The sequence below is a fragment of the Oncorhynchus keta genome, chromosome 34, assembly GCF_023373465.1.
Source record: "Oncorhynchus keta strain PuntledgeMale-10-30-2019 chromosome 34, Oket_V2, whole genome shotgun sequence".
Classification (NCBI taxonomy): domain Eukaryota; kingdom Metazoa; phylum Chordata; class Actinopteri; order Salmoniformes; family Salmonidae; genus Oncorhynchus; species Oncorhynchus keta.
In genome coordinates, this window is record NC_068454.1 from 7,487,398 (window position 1) to 7,505,358 (window position 17,961).

Sequence of the window (17,961 nt, forward strand, 5' to 3'; positions counted from 1 at the left end):
GGATAAAACTGAATTGCTTTCGTCGAGGACTAGCTTGAAATGTGAGGATGACCACACAACAGGTCAACCTGGTACTTTCACACTATTTAATGGTAAATAATGCAAGTGACTTCAATGACAAATTTCTCTGAACAGGGGAAAAAAAGGACATCACCAGATTCACAGGGACTAGATTACATAATATGGAGAAGCAATACTCCAAGCCGCAGGTTCATATCACTTGTCAAACAGAATTTGTTTCTCAGAGATCAAATTATATTTCAACAAAATAATGTTTCACAAAATGTCATTGTATCGGTTACTAACTACAAAAACAATCTCAGAACAATCTGAGATGGTTGGTGTCAAATCTCTTTCTTGTGATTTTTGAGGTGGAAGGACCCTGGACAGATACATGCACAAAGTATACGTTTGAGAACGTACACTGTAGAAATGGAACGGAGAGTGATGCCATCTTCAGATGTCCTGATGTGTTTAAAACTCTTGAATTCTTTTGCCCCGTACAGGAGAATACAGCTTCTGGGGGGATGTTCCTGCAGCCTCTTGGCCATGTTTCCTGGGCCTTGCATTACCCTCACAGAATGGAGCTGTAGGTCTGCGTGTTGGTCATCATCATCATCATCGCTGTGAGACCTGCCTGTCTGACTGCCCAGTGCCTGTTATCGACAAATCATGGCCCCCGTTCCACCTGGCATCCGTTTCCTGGCATCCTTCAACAGAGATCAGTGGTGCGTTTTGTCTGTGTCTGTCCTTCTGCCCGCCTGTCTGTCCACCTTCTGGCCTGTGTCTGTCTTTCTACCCTGCCCGTCTGTCCACCTTCTGGCCTGTGTCTGTCTTGTCTGTACTTCTATCTGCCTGTCTGTCTTTTTGTCTCTGTCTTTCAGATCAAAATGCACTCTGTCATAAGTAGTTCATCAATTAATTAATCTAGATGGCAGTGTCGTCAGAACAATATGAGTGGGTCAGGGCTAACGACTTTCTTTTGGTTGGTGGCATTTGGTTCAAGAAGCAGGCTGTCGTGCTCTGACAAGTAAGCCGACTATTCATGTCCCTCTTCTAATCAAACCAGATGTTCGTGTTTCTGTCTTCGCGTGTCTGTTTTATAATTCCACAGAGTCCTGTCTGTCCACTTGGGTTGTGTGCTTGTCCTGACCTTCTTTAGGGTGAAAAGTGAGTGAAGGATACACAGCCCATCATTCTGTTGGTTTGTGCTACTCTGTTTATGGGGATTTTGCCTCTGCGGGATCTTGCTCACACTTGGACTTAGTTGTAAATTGTTGATGACTTATTATAATCAGGGCTCAAGCCAAACTATGCCTGTGTGTGTGACCTTAGTGTCAGTGTACTGTATGTGCCTTGTCTTGCGCCTGTTTCTGCTGCCCGTATCAATTTTATATTTAGTCCAATATAATTATGTGTGCGAGACAGGGAATTGGCCGTGCCACAGAGAGAGAGAGAGAGAGAGAGAGAGCACTGTGCTAACAACAGACAGCACATAGATCATGTAGTGTATAGGGCTTCCAGCTGTAAATGATAGGTAAGCACCATCTATGTGACATTGGCCCAGGATACCTGCAGGCAGGTTAATGATTACTGAACAGCTTCTACCCCCAAGCCTTGAGACTGTTAAATCGTTAACCAAATAGCTACCTGGACAATCTGTATTGATCCTTTCTACACTAACTCATCACACACTGCTGCTACTGTTTATTATCTATCCTGTTGCCTGGTCACTTTCATCCTAGTTATATGCACATTGTCTCAGTACTGGTACCCCGTGTGTCGTTACTCATTGTTCACTTATTATTACGTGTTTTTACTTTTCTATTATTTCTCTATTTTCTTTCTCTCTGCATTGTTGGGAAGGACCTGTAAGTAAGCATTTCACTGTTAGTCTACACCTGTTGTTTACCTGTTGTTTACCAAGCATTTCACTGTTAGTCTACACCTGTTGTTTACCTGTTGTTTACCAAGCATTTCACTGTTAGTCTACACCTGTTGTTTACCAAGCATTTCACTGTTAGTCTACACCTGTTGTTTACCAAGCATTTCACTGTTAGTCTACACCTGTTGTTTACCTGTTGTTTACCAAGCATTTCACTGTTAGTCTACACCTGTTGTTTACCAAGCATTTGTTTACCAAGCATTTCACTGTTAGTCTACACCTGTTGTTTACCAAGCATTTCACTGTTAGTCTACACCTGTTGTTTACCAAGCATTTCACTGTTAGTCTACACCTGTTGTTTACCAAGCATTTCACTGTTAGTCTACACCTGTTGTTTACCAAGCATTTCACTGTTAGTCTACACCTGTTGTTTACCAAGCATTTCACTGTTAGTCTACACCTGTTGTTTACCAAGCATTACACTGTTAGTCTACACCTGTTGTTTACCAAGCATTTCACTGTTAGTCTACACCTGTTGTTTACCAATCAGCCAGCATTTCACTGTTAGTCTACACCTGTTGTTTACCAAGCATTTGTTTACCAAGCATTTCACTGTTAGTCTACACCTGTTGTTTACCAAGCATTTCACTGTTAGTCTACACCTGTTGTTTACCTGTTGTTTACCAAGCATTTCACTGTTAGTCTACACCTGTTGTTTACCTGTTGTTTACCAAGCATTTCACTGTTAGTCTACACCTGTTGTTTACCTGTTTCACTGTTTCTACACCTGTTGTTTACCAAGCATTTCACTGTTAGTCTACACCTGTTGTTTACCAAGCATTTGTTTACCAAGCATTTCACTGTTAGTCTACACCTGTTTCACTGTTTACCTGTTGTTTACCAAGCATTTCACTGTTAGTCTACACCTGTTGTTTACCTTTCACTGTTAGTTACACCTGTTGTTTACCAAGCATTTGTTTACCAAGCATTTCACTGTTAGTCTACACCTGTTGTTTACCATTTCACTGCATTTGTTTACCAAGCATTTCACTGTTAGTCTACACCTGTTGTTTACCAAGCATTTCACTGTTAGTCTACACCTGTTGTTTACCAAGCATTTCACTGTTAGTCTACACCTGTTGTTTACCAAGCATTTCACTGTTAGTCTACACCTGTTGTTTACCAAGCATTTCACTGTTAGTCTACACCTGTTGTTTACCAAGCATTTCACTGTTAGTCTACACCTGTTGTTTACCAAGCATTTCACTGTTAGTCTACACCTGTTGTTTACCAAGCATTTCACTGTTAGTCTACACCTGTTGTTTACCAAGCATTTCACTGTTAGTCTACACCTGTTGTTTACCAAGCATTTCACTGTTAGTCTACACCTGTTGTTTACCAAGCATTTCACTGTTAGTCTACACCTGTTGTTTACCAAGCATTTCACTGTTAGTCTACACCTGTTGTTTACCAAGCATTTCACTGTTAGTCTACACCTGTTGTTTACCAAGCATTTGTTTCTACACCTGTTTACCAAGTTTACACCTGTTGTTTAAGCATTTCACTGTTAGTCTACACCTGTTGTTTACCAAGCACTTTGTTTACACCTGTTGTTTACAAGCATTTCACTGTTAGTCTACACCTGTTGTTTACCAAGCATTTCACTGTTAGTCTACACCTGTTGTTTACCAAGCATTTGTTTACTACACACCTGTTGTTTACCAAGCATTTCACTGTTAGTCTACACCTGTTGTTTACCAAGCATTACACTGTTAGTCTACACCTGTTGTTTACCAAGCATTTCACTGTTAGTCTACACCTGTTGTTTACCAAGCATTTCACTGTTAGTCTACACCTGTTGTTTACCAAGCATTTCACTGTTAGTCTACACCTGTTGTTTACCAAGCATTTCACTGTTAGTCTACACCTGTTGCTTACCAAGCATTTCACTGTTAGTCTACACCTGTTGTTTACCAAGCATTTCACTATTAGTCTACACCTGTTGTTTACCAAGCATTTCACTGTTAGTCTACACCTGTTGCTTATCCCATTCATTATTAGTGCCAGGAATTGTTCCTTGTCAAGTCACGTGATTACTTCTATTATCAGTAGAACTATAGTCAAAGGTCAAACTGAAAAAGAGCGGAGAACCAAGTTGTTAACCTGAATCTTCATTGGGGTGTTACACTCTGAAGTATTTCTTTGGACTCTTACCACATTCCGTTGCATTCCGACTGACAGTTATTCCGTGTGAGTGGCATGCTGAAGTCAAGGTTGTAAACCTTTTGTCCTGTGTGGCTGTAGCCACTCTCTGTCTGGTGTTCTCAGAGCGCTGGAGATGGGACAGTGGTGGTGTTCTGTGATGTCACAGAGCCACTGACTGTGTTTTACACTAAATTACTGCTGACAGGGAAGACACTGCCAGTGTCCTAACTGTCTCATTTCTGTCCTGCCTTGGGAGAGAACACAACCCCCTTTCCACTAGACACACACACTCACAGACACACACACACACACACACACACACACACACACACACACAGATATACACACACACACACACACACACAGATATAAACACACACAGATATAAACACACACACACACATAAACACTCACAGATATAAACACACACACACACATAAACACTCACAGATATAAACACACACACACATAAACACTCACAGATATAAACACACACACACACACACATAAACACTCACAGATATAAACACACACAGATATAAACACACAATCAGATATAAACTTCCCACTGACAGCTTTCACACCAGATATAAACAACTGGTCTCTACACACTGGTTTATGGTGGTGTAACTTTACCTGCCATAAGTGTCTGTTTCAGGCTAGGTCAGGGGAAGATATATACGTCACACACAGATATATATGTTTGTCTAGATCAGGGGTAGACCCACGATATAAACACACACTGTGTTTGGTATAAACACACACACACAGGGGTAGACCCACGTAAACACACACACTGTGTTTGGCTAGATCACACCCACGTCAGGGTGGCTGTGTTTGGTTAGACAGGGGTGAACCCACGTCAGGGTGGCTGTGTTTGGTTAGATCACACACAACCCACGTCAGGGTGGCTGTGTTTGGTTATCACACACACAACCCACGTCACACACACTGTGTTTAAACTAGATCAGGGGTGAACCCACACAGGGTGGCTGTGTTTAAAGACACACAACCCACGTCAGGGTGGCTGTGTTTGGCTAGACAGGGGTGAACCCACGTCACAGGGTGGCTGTGTTTGGCACAGACAGATGAACCCACACACACTGTGTTTAAACTAGATCAGGGGTGAACCCACACACACACAGATATAAACTGTGTTTGGTTAGATCAGGGATGAACCCACGTCACACACTGTGTTTGGTTAGATCAGGGGTGAACCCACGTCAGGGTGGCTGTGTTTGGCTACACAGGGTGGCTGTGTTTGGTTAGACATAAACCCACACACACACACACATAAACACTGTGTTTGGTTAGATCATAAACCCACGTCAGGATGGCTGTGTTTGGTTATCAGGAAGACCCACATGTGCCCAGCTGTGTTTGGTTAGATCAGGGGTAGACCCACGTCAGGGTTCTGTGTTTGGCTGATCAGGGGTTCCTCCCATGTCAGGGTGGCTGTGTTTGGTTAGATCAGGGGTGAACCCACCTGCCATAGGGTGGTTGTGTTTCAGGCTAGATCAGGGGTGAACCCACGTCAGGGTGGCTGTGTTTGGCTAGATCAGGGGTGAACCCACGTCGGGGTGGCTGTGTTTGGTTAGGTCAGGGGTAGACTCACGTCGGGGTGGCTGTGTTTGGTTAGGTCAGGGGTAGACTCACGTCAGGGTGGCTGTGTTTGGCTAGATCAGGGGTAGACCCACGTCAGGGTGGCTGTGTTTGGTTAGATCAGGGGTGAACCCACGTCGGGGTGGCTGTGTTTGGCTAGATCAGGGGTGAACCCACGTCAGGGTGGCTGTGTTTGGTTAGATCAGGGGTAGACCCACGTCAGGGTGGCTGTGTTTGGCTAGATCAGGGGTAGACCCACGTCAGGGTGGCTGTGTTTGGTTAGATCAGGGGTGAACCCACGTCGGGGTGGCTGTGTTTGGCTAGATCAGGGGTGAACCCACGTCGGGGTGGCTGTGTTTGGCTAGATCAGGGGTGAACCCACGTCGGGGTGGCTGTGTTTGGTTAGGTCAGGGGTGAACCCACGTTGGGGTGGCTGTGTTTGGCTAGATCAGGGGTGAACCCACGTCGGGGTGGCTGTGTTTGGTTAGGTCAGGGGTAGACCCACGTCGGGGTGGCTGTGTTTGGCTAGATCAGGGGTAGACCCACGTCAGGGTGGCTGTGTTTGGCTAGATCAGGGGTGAACCCACGTCGGGGTGGCTGTGTTTGGTTAGATCAGGGGTGAACCCACGTCGGGGTGGCTGTGTTTGGTTAGATCAGGGGTGAACCCACGTCGGGGTGGCTGTGTTTGGCTAGATCAGGGGTGAACCCACGTCAGGGTGGCTGTGTTTGGTTAGGTCAGGGGAAGACCCACGTCGGGGTGGCTGTGTTTGGTTAGGTCAGGGGAAGACCCACGTCGGGGTGGCTGTGTTTGGTTAGGTCAGGGGAAGACCCACGTCGGGGTGGCTGTGTTTGGTTAGGTCAGGGGTAGACCCACGTCGGGGTGGCTGTGTTTGGTTAGATCAGGGGTAGACCCACGTCAGGGTGGCTGTGTTTGGTTAGGTCAGGGGTGAACCCACGTCGGGGTGGCTGTGTTTGGCTAGATCAGGGGTGAACCCACGTCGGGGTGGCTGTGTTTGGCTAGATCAGGGGTGAACCCACGTCAGGGTCTATCGAATTCGACTTGTTTGCCCTTTGCACAAGTCCACCAGGAAATAACTGATGAGTGGGAGATTTACAAGAACAGGTTTTTATTATACTCACCTGCTCTCGCTGGGTTTATTATGCTCACCGGTGATGTGAGTAATGACCATGAAAACATGCCAGACTGGTTATACAGTTGAAGTCAGAAGTTTACATGCACTTAGATTGGAGTCATTAAAACTAGTTTTTCAACCACTCCAGAAATTTCGTTTTGGCAAGTCTGTTAGGACATCTTCTTTGTGCAACGACACAAGTATTTTATTTCCAACAATTGTTTACAGACAGATTATTTCACTTATAATTCACTGTATCACAATTCCAGTGGGTGAGTCAGAAGTTTACATACTCTAAGTTGACTGTGCCTTTAAACAGCTTGGAAAATTTCAGAAATGTATGTCATGGCTTTAGAAGCTTCTGATAGGCTAATTGACATAATTTGAGTCAATTGGAGGTGTACCTGTACATGTGCTTCAAGGTCTACCTTCAAACTCAGTGCCTCTTTGCTTGACATCAATGGAAAATCAAACGAAATCAGCCAGACATCAGAAAAAGATTGTAGACATCCAAAGTCTGGTTCATCCTTGGGAGCAGTTTCCAAACGCCTGGAGCTACCACGTTCATCTGAACAAACAATAGTATAAACACCATGTGACCACGCAGCCTTCATACCGCTCAGGAAGGAGACGCGTTCTGTCTCCTAGAGATGAACGTACTTTGGTGCGAAAAGTGCAAATCAATCCCAGAACAACAGCAAAGGACCTTGTGAAGATGCTGGAGGAAACAGGTACAAAAGTATCTGTATCCACAGTAAAACGAGTCCTATATCGACATAACCTGAAACGCCGCTCAGCAAGGAAGAAGCCACTGCTCCAAAACCGCCATAAAAAAGCCAGACAACAGTTTGCAACTGCACATGGGGACAAAGATCGTACTTTTTGGAGAAATGTCCTCTGGTCTGATGAAACAAAAATAGAACTGTTTGGCCATAATGACCATCGTTATGTTTGGAGGAGAAAGGGGGAGGTTTGCAAGCTGAAGAACACCTTCCCAACCGTGAAGCATGGGGGTGGCAGCATCATGTTGTGGGGGTGCTTTGCTGCAGGATGGCCTGGTGCACTTCACAAAATAGATGGCATCATGAGGAAAGAAAATTATGTGGATATATTGAAGCAACATGTCAAGACATCAGTCAGGCAATTAAAGCTTGGTCGCAAATGGATCTTCCAAATGGACAATGACCCCAAGCATACTTCCGAAGTTGTGGCAAAATGGCTTAAGGTCAACAAAGTCAAGGTATTGGAGTGGCCATCACAAAGCCCTGACCTCAATACTATTGAACATTTGTGGGTAGAACTGAAAAAGCGTGTGTGAGCAGGGAGGCCTACAAACCTGACTCCGTTACACCATCTCTGTCAGGAGGAATGGGCCAAAATTCACCCAACTTTTTGTGGGAAGCTTGTGGAAGGCTACCTGAAACGTTTGACCCAAGTTAAACAATTTAAAGGCAATTCTACCAAATACTAATTAAGAGTATGTAAACTTCTGACCCACTGGGAATGTGATGAGAGATCTAAAAGCTGAAATAAATAATTCTCTCTACTGTTATTGACATTTCACATTCTTAAAATAAAGTGATCCTAAGACAGGGAATTTTTACTAGGATTAAATATCAGGAATTGTGAAAAACGGAGTTTAAATGTACTTGGCTAATGTGTATATAAACTTCTGACTTCAACTGTAGCTACTGTGTGTGTATACAATTCTTCTGGTTTTATCTAGCTCTTTTTGAGATATTTGACCTTGCCTTGCTGGCATCTAGGTCATCAATCCTCTGATATCTTGCGACGTTGTAGACGATAACCATCTGATTTCGTGTTGGTTAATCTGCTTGAGCAGCATTTTGAAGTTGTGATGCACGGATAGGTCAACACAGAGCTTTCTGATGAAGAACTGCACAACTTTTCATGGTGCTGACGGGCGGTGGGTGTACAGGGCATTCGGAAAGTATTTAGACCCCTTGATCTTCTCCACGTTTTGTTACGTTAAAGCCTTATTCTAAAATTATTTAAATATTTTTTTCCCCATCATCAACCTACACACAATACCCCATAATGACAAAGCAAAAAAAAGTTATTTCGATTTTTTTTTCAACAAAATATACTGAAATATCACATTTGCTTAAGTATTCAGACCCTTCACTCTGTACTTGTTGAAGCACCTTTGGCAGCTAGTACAGCCTTGAGTCTTCTTGGGTATGATGCTACAACTTTAGCAAACCTGTATTTGGGGAGCTTCTCCCATTACTCTCTGCAGGTCCTCTTAACCCCTGTCAGGTTGGATTGAGTGTCGCTGCACAGCTATTTTCAGGTCTCAAACAGAAATGTTTGATCGAATTTTATAAAAAGGCTAACGTAACAAAATGTGTAAAAAGGGAAGGGGTCTGAATACTTTCCAAATGCACTGTATATCTCACCCTGAATCAGTGGATGAATGCCACCCACTGACTACCTCCCCTCCAGTCCCTTACTGATCCCCTGTGTTGTCTCCCTGTAGGTACAGAGCCTCCAGTCCCTTACTGATGCCCCCTGTGTTGTCCCCCTGTAGGTACAGAGCCTCCAGTCCCTTACTGATGCCCCCTGTGTTGTCCCCCTGTAGGTACAGAGCCTCCAGTCCCTTACTGATCCCCTGTGTTGTCCCCCTGTAGGTACAGAGCCTCCAGTCCCTTACTGATGCCCCCTGTGTTGTCCCCCTGTAGGTACAGAGCCTCCAGTCCCTTACTGATGCCCCTGTGTTGTCTCCCTGTAGGTACAGAGCCTCCAGTCCCTTACTGATGCCCCCTGTGTTGTCCCCCTGTAGGTACAGAGCCTCCAGTCCCTTACTGATGCCCCCTGTGTTGTCCCCCTGTAGGTACAGAGCCTCCAGTCCCTTACTGATGCCCCCTGTGTTGTCTCCCTGTAGGTACAGAGCCTCCAGTCCCTTACTGATGCCCCCTGTGTTGTCCCCCTGTAGGTACAGAGCCTCCAGTCCCTTACTGATGCCCCCTGTGTTGTCTCCCTGTAGGTACAGAGCCTCCAGTCCCTTACTGATGCCCCCTGTGTTGTCCCCCTGTAGGTACAGAGCCTCCAGTCCCTTACTGATGCCCCCTGTGTTGTCTCCCTGTAGGTACAGAGCCTCCAGTCCCTTACTGATCCCCTGTGTTGTCCCCCTGTAGGTACAGAGCCTCCAGTCCCTTACTGATGCCCCCTGTGTTGTCCCCTTGTAGGTACAGAGCCTCCAGTCCCTTACTGATCCCCTGTGTTGTCCCCCTGTAGGTACAGAGCCTCCAGTCCCTTACTGATGCCCCCTGTGTTGTCTCCCTGTAGGTACAGAGCCTCCAGTCCCTTACTGATGCCCCTGTGTTGTCTCCCTGTAGGTACAGAGCCTCCAGTCCCTCACTGATGCCCCCTGTGTTGCCTCCCTGTAGGTACAGAGCCTCCAGTCCCTTACTGATACCCCCTGTGTTGTCTCCCTGTAGGTACAGAGCCTCCAGTCCCTTACTGATGCCCCCTGTGTTGTCCCCCTGTAGGTACAGAGCCTCCAGTCCCTTACTGATGCCCCTGTGTTGTCTCCCTGTAGGTACAGAGCCTCCAGTCCCTCACTGATGCCCCCTGTGTTGCCTCCCTGTAGGTACAGAGCCTCCAGTCCCTTACTGATGCCCCCTGTGTTGTCCCCCTGTAGGTACAGAGCCTCCAGTCCCTTACTGATGCCCCCTGTGTTGTCTCCCTGTAGGTACAGAGCTTCCAGTCCCTTACTGATGCCCCCTGTGTTGTCCCCCTGTAGGTACAGAGCTTCCAGTCCCTTACTGATGCCCCCTGTGTTGTTTCCCTGTAGGTACAGAGCCTCCAGTCCCTTACTGATGCCCCCTGTGTTGTCCCCCTGTAGGTACAGAGCCTCCAGTCCCTTACTGATACCCCCTGTGTTGTCCCCCTGTAGGTACAGAGCCTCCAGTCCCTTACTGATGCCCCCTGTGTTGTCTCCCTGTAGGTACAGAGCCTCCAGTCCCTTACTGATGCCCCCTGTGTTGTCTCCCTGTAGGTACAGAGCCTCCAGTCCCTTACTGATGCCCCCTGTGTTGTCTCCCTGTAGGTACAGAGCCTTCACCTTTGGCCTCACCTTCCTGCTGTACACCAGCTTCCACCTGTCCAGAAAACCCATCAGCATTGTCAAGGTAACACATACAGACACTGATGTATCCTATAGGGAATTCACTGTACTACACTGGCATGTTGCATAAACAGAGACTTACTTACTATACACTCGTCTCCACACACTATATATACATGTTATCAGCACAGGTGGTATTGTAACCTGGTCAGCATGACCTCTATGTGGTTCAGCCTGCTACTATAACCTGGTCAGCATGACCTCTATGTGGTTTAGCCCCGCACATTGACTCTGTACCGCTACCCCCTATATATAGCCTCGTTATTTTATTATTGTGTTACTTTTTATTTGATTTCTTACTTACTTTTTTTGTAAATATTTTCTTAACTCTTTCTTTTATTGTTTCTTAAAACTACATTGTTGGTAAAGGGCTTGTAAAGTAAGCATTTCAGATAAGGTTGTTGTACCTGTTGTATTCAGGGCATATGACAAATCAAATTTGATTTGAATGCTAATTGGATGAAAGCTGTGGTATATCAGACCGTATACCACTGGTATGAATAGGAAAAGATACGATAGTAACCAGGTTATAATAGCAATAAGGAACCGCGGGGCTTTGTGGTATATGGCAAATTTATGACGGCTGTTTTCAGGCACTCCGTGATGTGTTGTGCGTTACAACAGCCCTTACACGGAACCCAAACCGGCTGCCCGCATGCGCTATCATGCATACATTTATTTTGTCCCCCTACACCAAACGTGATCACAACACGCAGGTTAAAATATCAAAACAAACTCTGAACCAATGATATTCATTTGGGGATAGATCGAAAAGCATTAAACCAATATGGCAATTCAGCTAGTTAGCTTGCACTTGCTAGCTAATTTGTCCTACTTAGCTAGCTTGCTGTTGCTAGCTAATTTGTCCTCCTTAGCTAGCTTGCTGTTGCTAGCTAATTTGTCCTACTTAGCTAGCTTGCTGTTGCTAGCTAATTTGTCCTACTTAGCTAGCTTGCTGTTGCTAGCTAATTTGTCCTATTTAGCTAGCTTGCTGTTGCTAGCTAATTTGTCCTACTTAGCTAGCTTGCTGTTGCTAGCTAATTTGTCCTACTTAGCTAGCTTGCTGTTGCTAGCTAATTTGTTCTACTTAGCTAGCTTGCTGTTGCTAGCTAATTTGTCCTACTTAGCTAGCTTGCTGTTGCTAGCTAATTTGTCCTATTTAGCTAGCTTGCTGTTGCTAGCTAATTTGTCCTGGGATATAAACATTGAGTTGTTATTTTACCTGAACTGCCCAGATCCTCTACTCCGACATATTAATCCACAAATAAAACGGCCAACCGAATTGTTTCTAGCCATCTCTCCTCCTTCAAGGCTTTTTCATCGATGAACTTATATTGTCATCTAAACTTTCATAGTATTACCACGACTACCGACAAAACAGTTTGTCTTTCAATCACCCACCTGGGTATAACCAATGAGGAGATGGCACGTGGGTACGTGCTTCTATAAACCGATGAGGAGATGGGAGAGGCAGGACTTGAGGCGCGATCTGCGTCAGAAATAGAAAGGACTTATATTTTAGCCCATGGCATCGTAGACACTCGTTGGCGCGCGTGCAATAATTGAATAACATGGATTTCTATATTTATTTTGAAAGGCGACGCAACGTGTCCGGTCTGGTCAGCATGTTAGCCGTGGTATATTAGCCCTATACCACAAACCCCTGAGGTGCCTAATTGCTTAATTATAACATGGCATTTTTGAATAATCCTTTCTGATTGGCTTGAAGGGCATTCTAGAGTGTGCATTATTTCCTTATAAGGCACGGTATATTTACTTGGGAAAATTCAATGGCTATAGTTCATTATTAGATGTTCAGTTTGAGCTGCTTGAGGTCATTGTTGAATTTGATTTTCATAATAGAAAGCTAGGACTGATGGTTTGGTTTGCTAAATGAGCAAGTGTGTTAGTGACAGTAGTTGCCTTGGTAACCTATCAAGTAAACTTGCTAGCTACCTCAGTGAATGTTGAAGACACTTCTTCTACCTGCAAATGAACACAGTTCATAGTGGTAAATGTGTTTAAATTATAGCCTTGGTATGAAAAGGGATAATCAACTCGGGGCTCTGTGTTTTCTGGAAAATAATGCCTCTCTGCTAGCGCGTTGTGGACCACACCCTCCACATCCTTCATTATTTTCCAGAGAACGCATCGACCATTGTTTACTTTGGAACCATAGCTGCAAACTGCTTGACATTGGAATGGATGAATGACAAGCTACAGTGCCTTGCGAAAATATTCGGCCCCCTTGAACTTTGCGACGTTTTGCCACATTTCAGGCTTCAAACATAAAGATATAAAACTGTATTTTTTTGTGAAGAATCAACAACAAGTGGGACACAATCATGAAGTGGAATGACATTTATTGGATATTTCAAACTTTTTAAACAAATCAAAAACTGAAAAATTATTCAGCCCCTTTTCTTTCAGTGCAGCAAACTCTCTCCAGAAGTTCAGTGAGGATCTCTGAATGATCCAATGTTGACCTAAATGACTAATGATGATAAATACAATCCACCTGTGTGTAATCAAGTCTCCGTATAAATGCACCTGCACTGTGATAGTCTCAGAGGTCCGTTAAAAGCGCAGAGAGCATCATGAAGAACAAGGAACACACCAGGCAGGTCCGAGATACTGTTGTGAAGAAGTTTAAAGCCGGATTTGGATACAAAAAGATTTCCCAAGCTTTAAACATCCCAAGGAGCACTGTGCAAGCGATAATATTGAAATGGAAGGAGTATCAGACCACTGCAAATCTACCAAGACCTGGCCGTCCCTCTAAACTTTCAGCTCATACAAGGAGAAGACTGATCAGAGATGCAGCCAAGAGGCCCATGTTCACTCTGGATGAACTGCAGAGATCTACAGCTGAGGTGGGAGACTCTGTCCATAGGACAACAATCAGTCGTATATTGCACAAATCTGGCCTTTATGGAAGAGTGGCAAGAAGAAAGCCATTTCTTAAAGATATCCATAAAAAGTGTCGTTTAAAGTTTGCCACAAGCCACCTGGGAGGCACACCAAACATATGGAAGAAGGTGCTCTGGTCAGATGAAACCAAAATTGAACTTTTTGGCAACAATGCAAAACGTTATGTTTGGCGTAAAACCAACACCGCGCATCACCCTGAACACACCATCCCCACTGTCAAACATGGTGGTGGCAGCATCATGGTTTGGGCCTGCTTTTCTTCAGCAGGGACAGGGAAGATGGTTAAAATTGATGGGAAGATGGATGGAGCCAAATACAGGACCATTCTGGAAGAACCTGATGGAGTCTGCAAAAGACCTGAGACTGGGATGGAGATTTGTCTTCCAACAAGACAATGATCCAAAACATAAAGCAAAATCTACAATGGAATGGTTCAAAAATAAACATATCCAGGTGTTAGAATGGCCAAGTCAAAGTCCAGACCTGAATCCAATCGAGAATCTGTGGAAAGAACTGAAAACTGCTGTTCACAAATGCTCTCCATCCAACCTCACTGAGCTCGAGCTGTTTTGCAAGGAGGAATGGGAAAAAATATCAGTCTCTCGATGTGCAAAACTGATAGAGACATACCCCAAGTGACTTACAGCTGTAATCGCAGCAAAAGGTGGTGCTACAAAGTATTAACTTAAGGGGGCTGAATAATTTTGCACGCCCAATTTTTCAGTTTTTGATTTGTTTAAAAAGTTTGAAATATCCAATAAATGTTGTTCCACTTCATGATTGTGTCCCACTTGTTGTTGATTCTTCACACAAAAATACAGTTTTATATCTTTATGTTTGAAGCCTGAAATGTGGCAAAAGGTCGCAAAGTTCAAGGGGGCCGAATACTTTCGCAAGGCACTGTACATGTATGCTGTAGCAGGATGGGTTTTATTTTTTCACTATGAGGGTAATGAATATGTTTTCTCATGGAGATCATACTTGCTCCACAGAGTGAGCTGCATAAGAACTGCTCAGCTCTCCATGAGCTCTCCACGGCTGGTAGTAGGCAGCTGCCCAGCCTCCACACAGAGACGGACTGCAGCTGGAAACCTTTTGGTGAGACCCCACTCAACCCTCGTTCTCCCCCCTCTTTCTCTGCCTGACACACTTTCTCTGATGACCCTCTTCTTCTCAATCCCTCGTACACCAATTCCCATTCCCCTCCCACCTATTCCACCGACCTACCTTCCCTACACTTGTTACTAATCGCTCATTTTTGTTGATCCCCATAATCAAATCCAGTGGTCAGTTTTCAGATACAGTGGGGCAAAAAAGTATTTAGTCAGCCACCAATTGTGCAAGTTCTCCCACTTAAAAAGATGAGGCCTGTAATTTTCATCATAGGTACACTTCAACTATGACAGACAAAATGAGAAGAAAAGAAATCGAGAAAATCACATTGTAGGATTTTTAATGAATTTATTTGCAAATTATGGTGGAAAATAAAGTATTTGGTCACCTACAAACAAGCAAGATTTCTGGCTCTCACAGACCTGTAACTTCTTCTTTAAGAGGCTCCTCTGTCCTTTTTTGCCCCACTGTATGATGAGAATTACAGGCCTCTCATCTTTTTAAGTGGGAGAACTTGCACAATTGGTGGCCCACTAAATACTTTTTTTGCCCCACTGTAAGTGGCCATTGGTTGAATTGATGTTATTCTTATGCAAAAACGTTTTTTTTTCTCACCATTTCTAGATAAAAGCAACTATAAGCAGCTTCTGGGAGCCATGGACTACTCCTTCCTCTGTGCCTACGCTGTGGGAATGTACCTCAGGTAAGGCCTCATCCAGTCTGTCTATTTAACCTGACCAGGGGGAAATCTCTGGCTGTGTTATTAGCTAGAAAGGTGTTGGAGTCGATCCTGGACAGGTCAGGTGATTCGGAATACCCACCATTATCTTACTGCTAGCTGCTATTTTAACTTGAGCAAGAGTGTCAACGCTGAAGATCTGAGTTGGTGACAGTTTTGTATTCTATAAGAGGCCTAGTGATGTTAAGTCCTGAACCTGGGAGGAGATTGTGTCTATTCCTATGATTGTGTCATCATTGTGCGTCCCGCAGTGGCATCATCGGCGAGCGCCTGCCTATTCGTCTGTACCTGACGTTCGGCATGCTGATGAGTGGCCTCTTCACCTGTCTGTTTGGTCTGGGCCGCATCTACAACATCCACAACCTCAGCTTCTATATATTTGTCCAGGTGAATCAAACACATACATAGAATGCCACACACACACACACACACACAAATGTTGGAGAAATCAGAGAACAACTATTCTGTATTCTGAATTTTTTTTCTAGCTGCTCTCGTTGCTCCCAAGTCTAACACAACATACTCCTCTGTGTGTTTTTCCGCTGCCTCAGGTGGCCAATGGCTTGGTTCAGACCACTGGCTGGCCCAGTGTGGTCACGTGCATCGGGAACTGGTTTGGGAAGGGAAGGTAAGCCACAAGATGTGTTGTTATTATTCTGGTGATTCCGCTATAGTTCATATACGTTGAAGTTACAATAGGAATTTAACTTATGTTATTTGGTGTTCCCTACAGGAGGGATCTGATCAGAACACTATCCTAACCCTGTTTTATCTGATCAGAACACTATCCTAACCCTGCTTTAACTGATCAGAACACTATCCTAACCCTGTTTTAACTGATCAGAACACTATCCTAACCCTGTTTTAACTGATCAGAACACTATCCTAACCCTGTTTTAACTGATCAGAACACTATCCTAACCCTGTTTTAACTGATCAGAACACTATCCTAACCCTGTTTTAACTGATCAGAACACTATCCTAACCCTGCTTTAACTGATCAGAACACTATCCTAACCCTGTTTTAACTGATCAGAACACTATCCTAACCCTGTTTTTAACTGATCAGAACACTATCCTAACCCTGTTTTAATGGATCAGAACACTATCCTAACCCTGTTTTAACTGATCAGAACACTATCCTAACCCTGTTTTAACTGATCAGAACACTATCCTATTCCTGTTTAACTGATCAGAACACTATCCTAACCCTGTTTTAACTGTTTTAACTGATCAGAACACTATCCTAACCCTGTTTTTAACTGATCAGAACACTATCCTAGCCCTGTTTTTAACTGATCAGAACACTATCCTAACCCTGTTTTAACGGATCAGAACACTATCCTAACCCTGTTTTATCTGATCAGAACACTATCCTAACCCTGCTTTAACTGATCAGAACACTATCACCCTGTTTTAACTGATCAGAACACTATCCTAACCCTGTTTTAACTGATCAGAACACTATCCTAACCCTGTTTTAACTGATCAGAACACTATCCTAACCCTGTTTTAACTGATCAGAACACTATCCTAACCCTGTTTTAACTGATCAGAACACTATCCTAACCCTGTTTTAACTGATCAGAACACTATCCTATTCCTGTTTAACTGATCAGAACACTATCCTAACCCTGTTTTAACTGATCAGAACACTATCCTAACCCTGTTTTAACTGATCAGAACACTATCCTAACCCTGTTTTAACTGATCAGAACACTATCCTAACCCTGTTTAAACTGATCAGAACACTATCCTAACCCTGTTTTAATGGATCAGAACACTATCCTAACCCTGTTTTAACTGATCAGAACACTATCCTAACCCTGTTTTAATGGATCAGAACACTATCCTAACCCTGTTTTAACTGATCAGAACACTATCCTAACCCTGTTTTAACTGGCATTCCCTACAGGAGGGGTCTGATCATGGGCATATGGAACTCCCATACCTCAGTGGGCAACATCCTGGGCTCTTTGATTGCAGGTTACTGGGTCTCCTCCAACTGGGGCCTGTCCTTCATCGTCCCCGGCCTCGTCATCGCTGCTATGGGTGTCGTCTGCTTCCTCTTCCTCATCGAACGTGAGTACTGCTCTGTGACTGGTTGTAGGAAGATTGGAAAGGACTTTCTTCCCGTTGACCTCAGAGAAGTTTCCGTGCATGATTTTTGTCATGGTAAAACGTTTGCATGCTGACATCTAAT

General features: G+C 44.3%; 1 protein-coding gene across 1 annotated transcript in view; it reads left to right on the forward strand.

The window, feature by feature from the left end:
• LOC118366571 (glucose-6-phosphate exchanger SLC37A1-like) overlaps positions 1-17,961 on the forward strand; it is a 38,613-nt gene that overhangs the window by 1,406 nt on the left and 19,246 nt on the right. The window contains exons 2-8 of the mRNA XM_052492835.1: positions 507-728; positions 10,898-10,979; positions 14,899-15,004; positions 15,644-15,722; positions 16,010-16,145; positions 16,310-16,386; positions 17,674-17,840. Of these exons, the coding sequence (XP_052348795.1) occupies positions 673-728; positions 10,898-10,979; positions 14,899-15,004; positions 15,644-15,722; positions 16,010-16,145; positions 16,310-16,386; positions 17,674-17,840 (703 nt within the window). The 5' untranslated portion in view covers positions 507-672. The remainder of the gene's footprint in view (positions 1-506; positions 729-10,897; positions 10,980-14,898; positions 15,005-15,643; positions 15,723-16,009; positions 16,146-16,309; positions 16,387-17,673; positions 17,841-17,961) is intronic.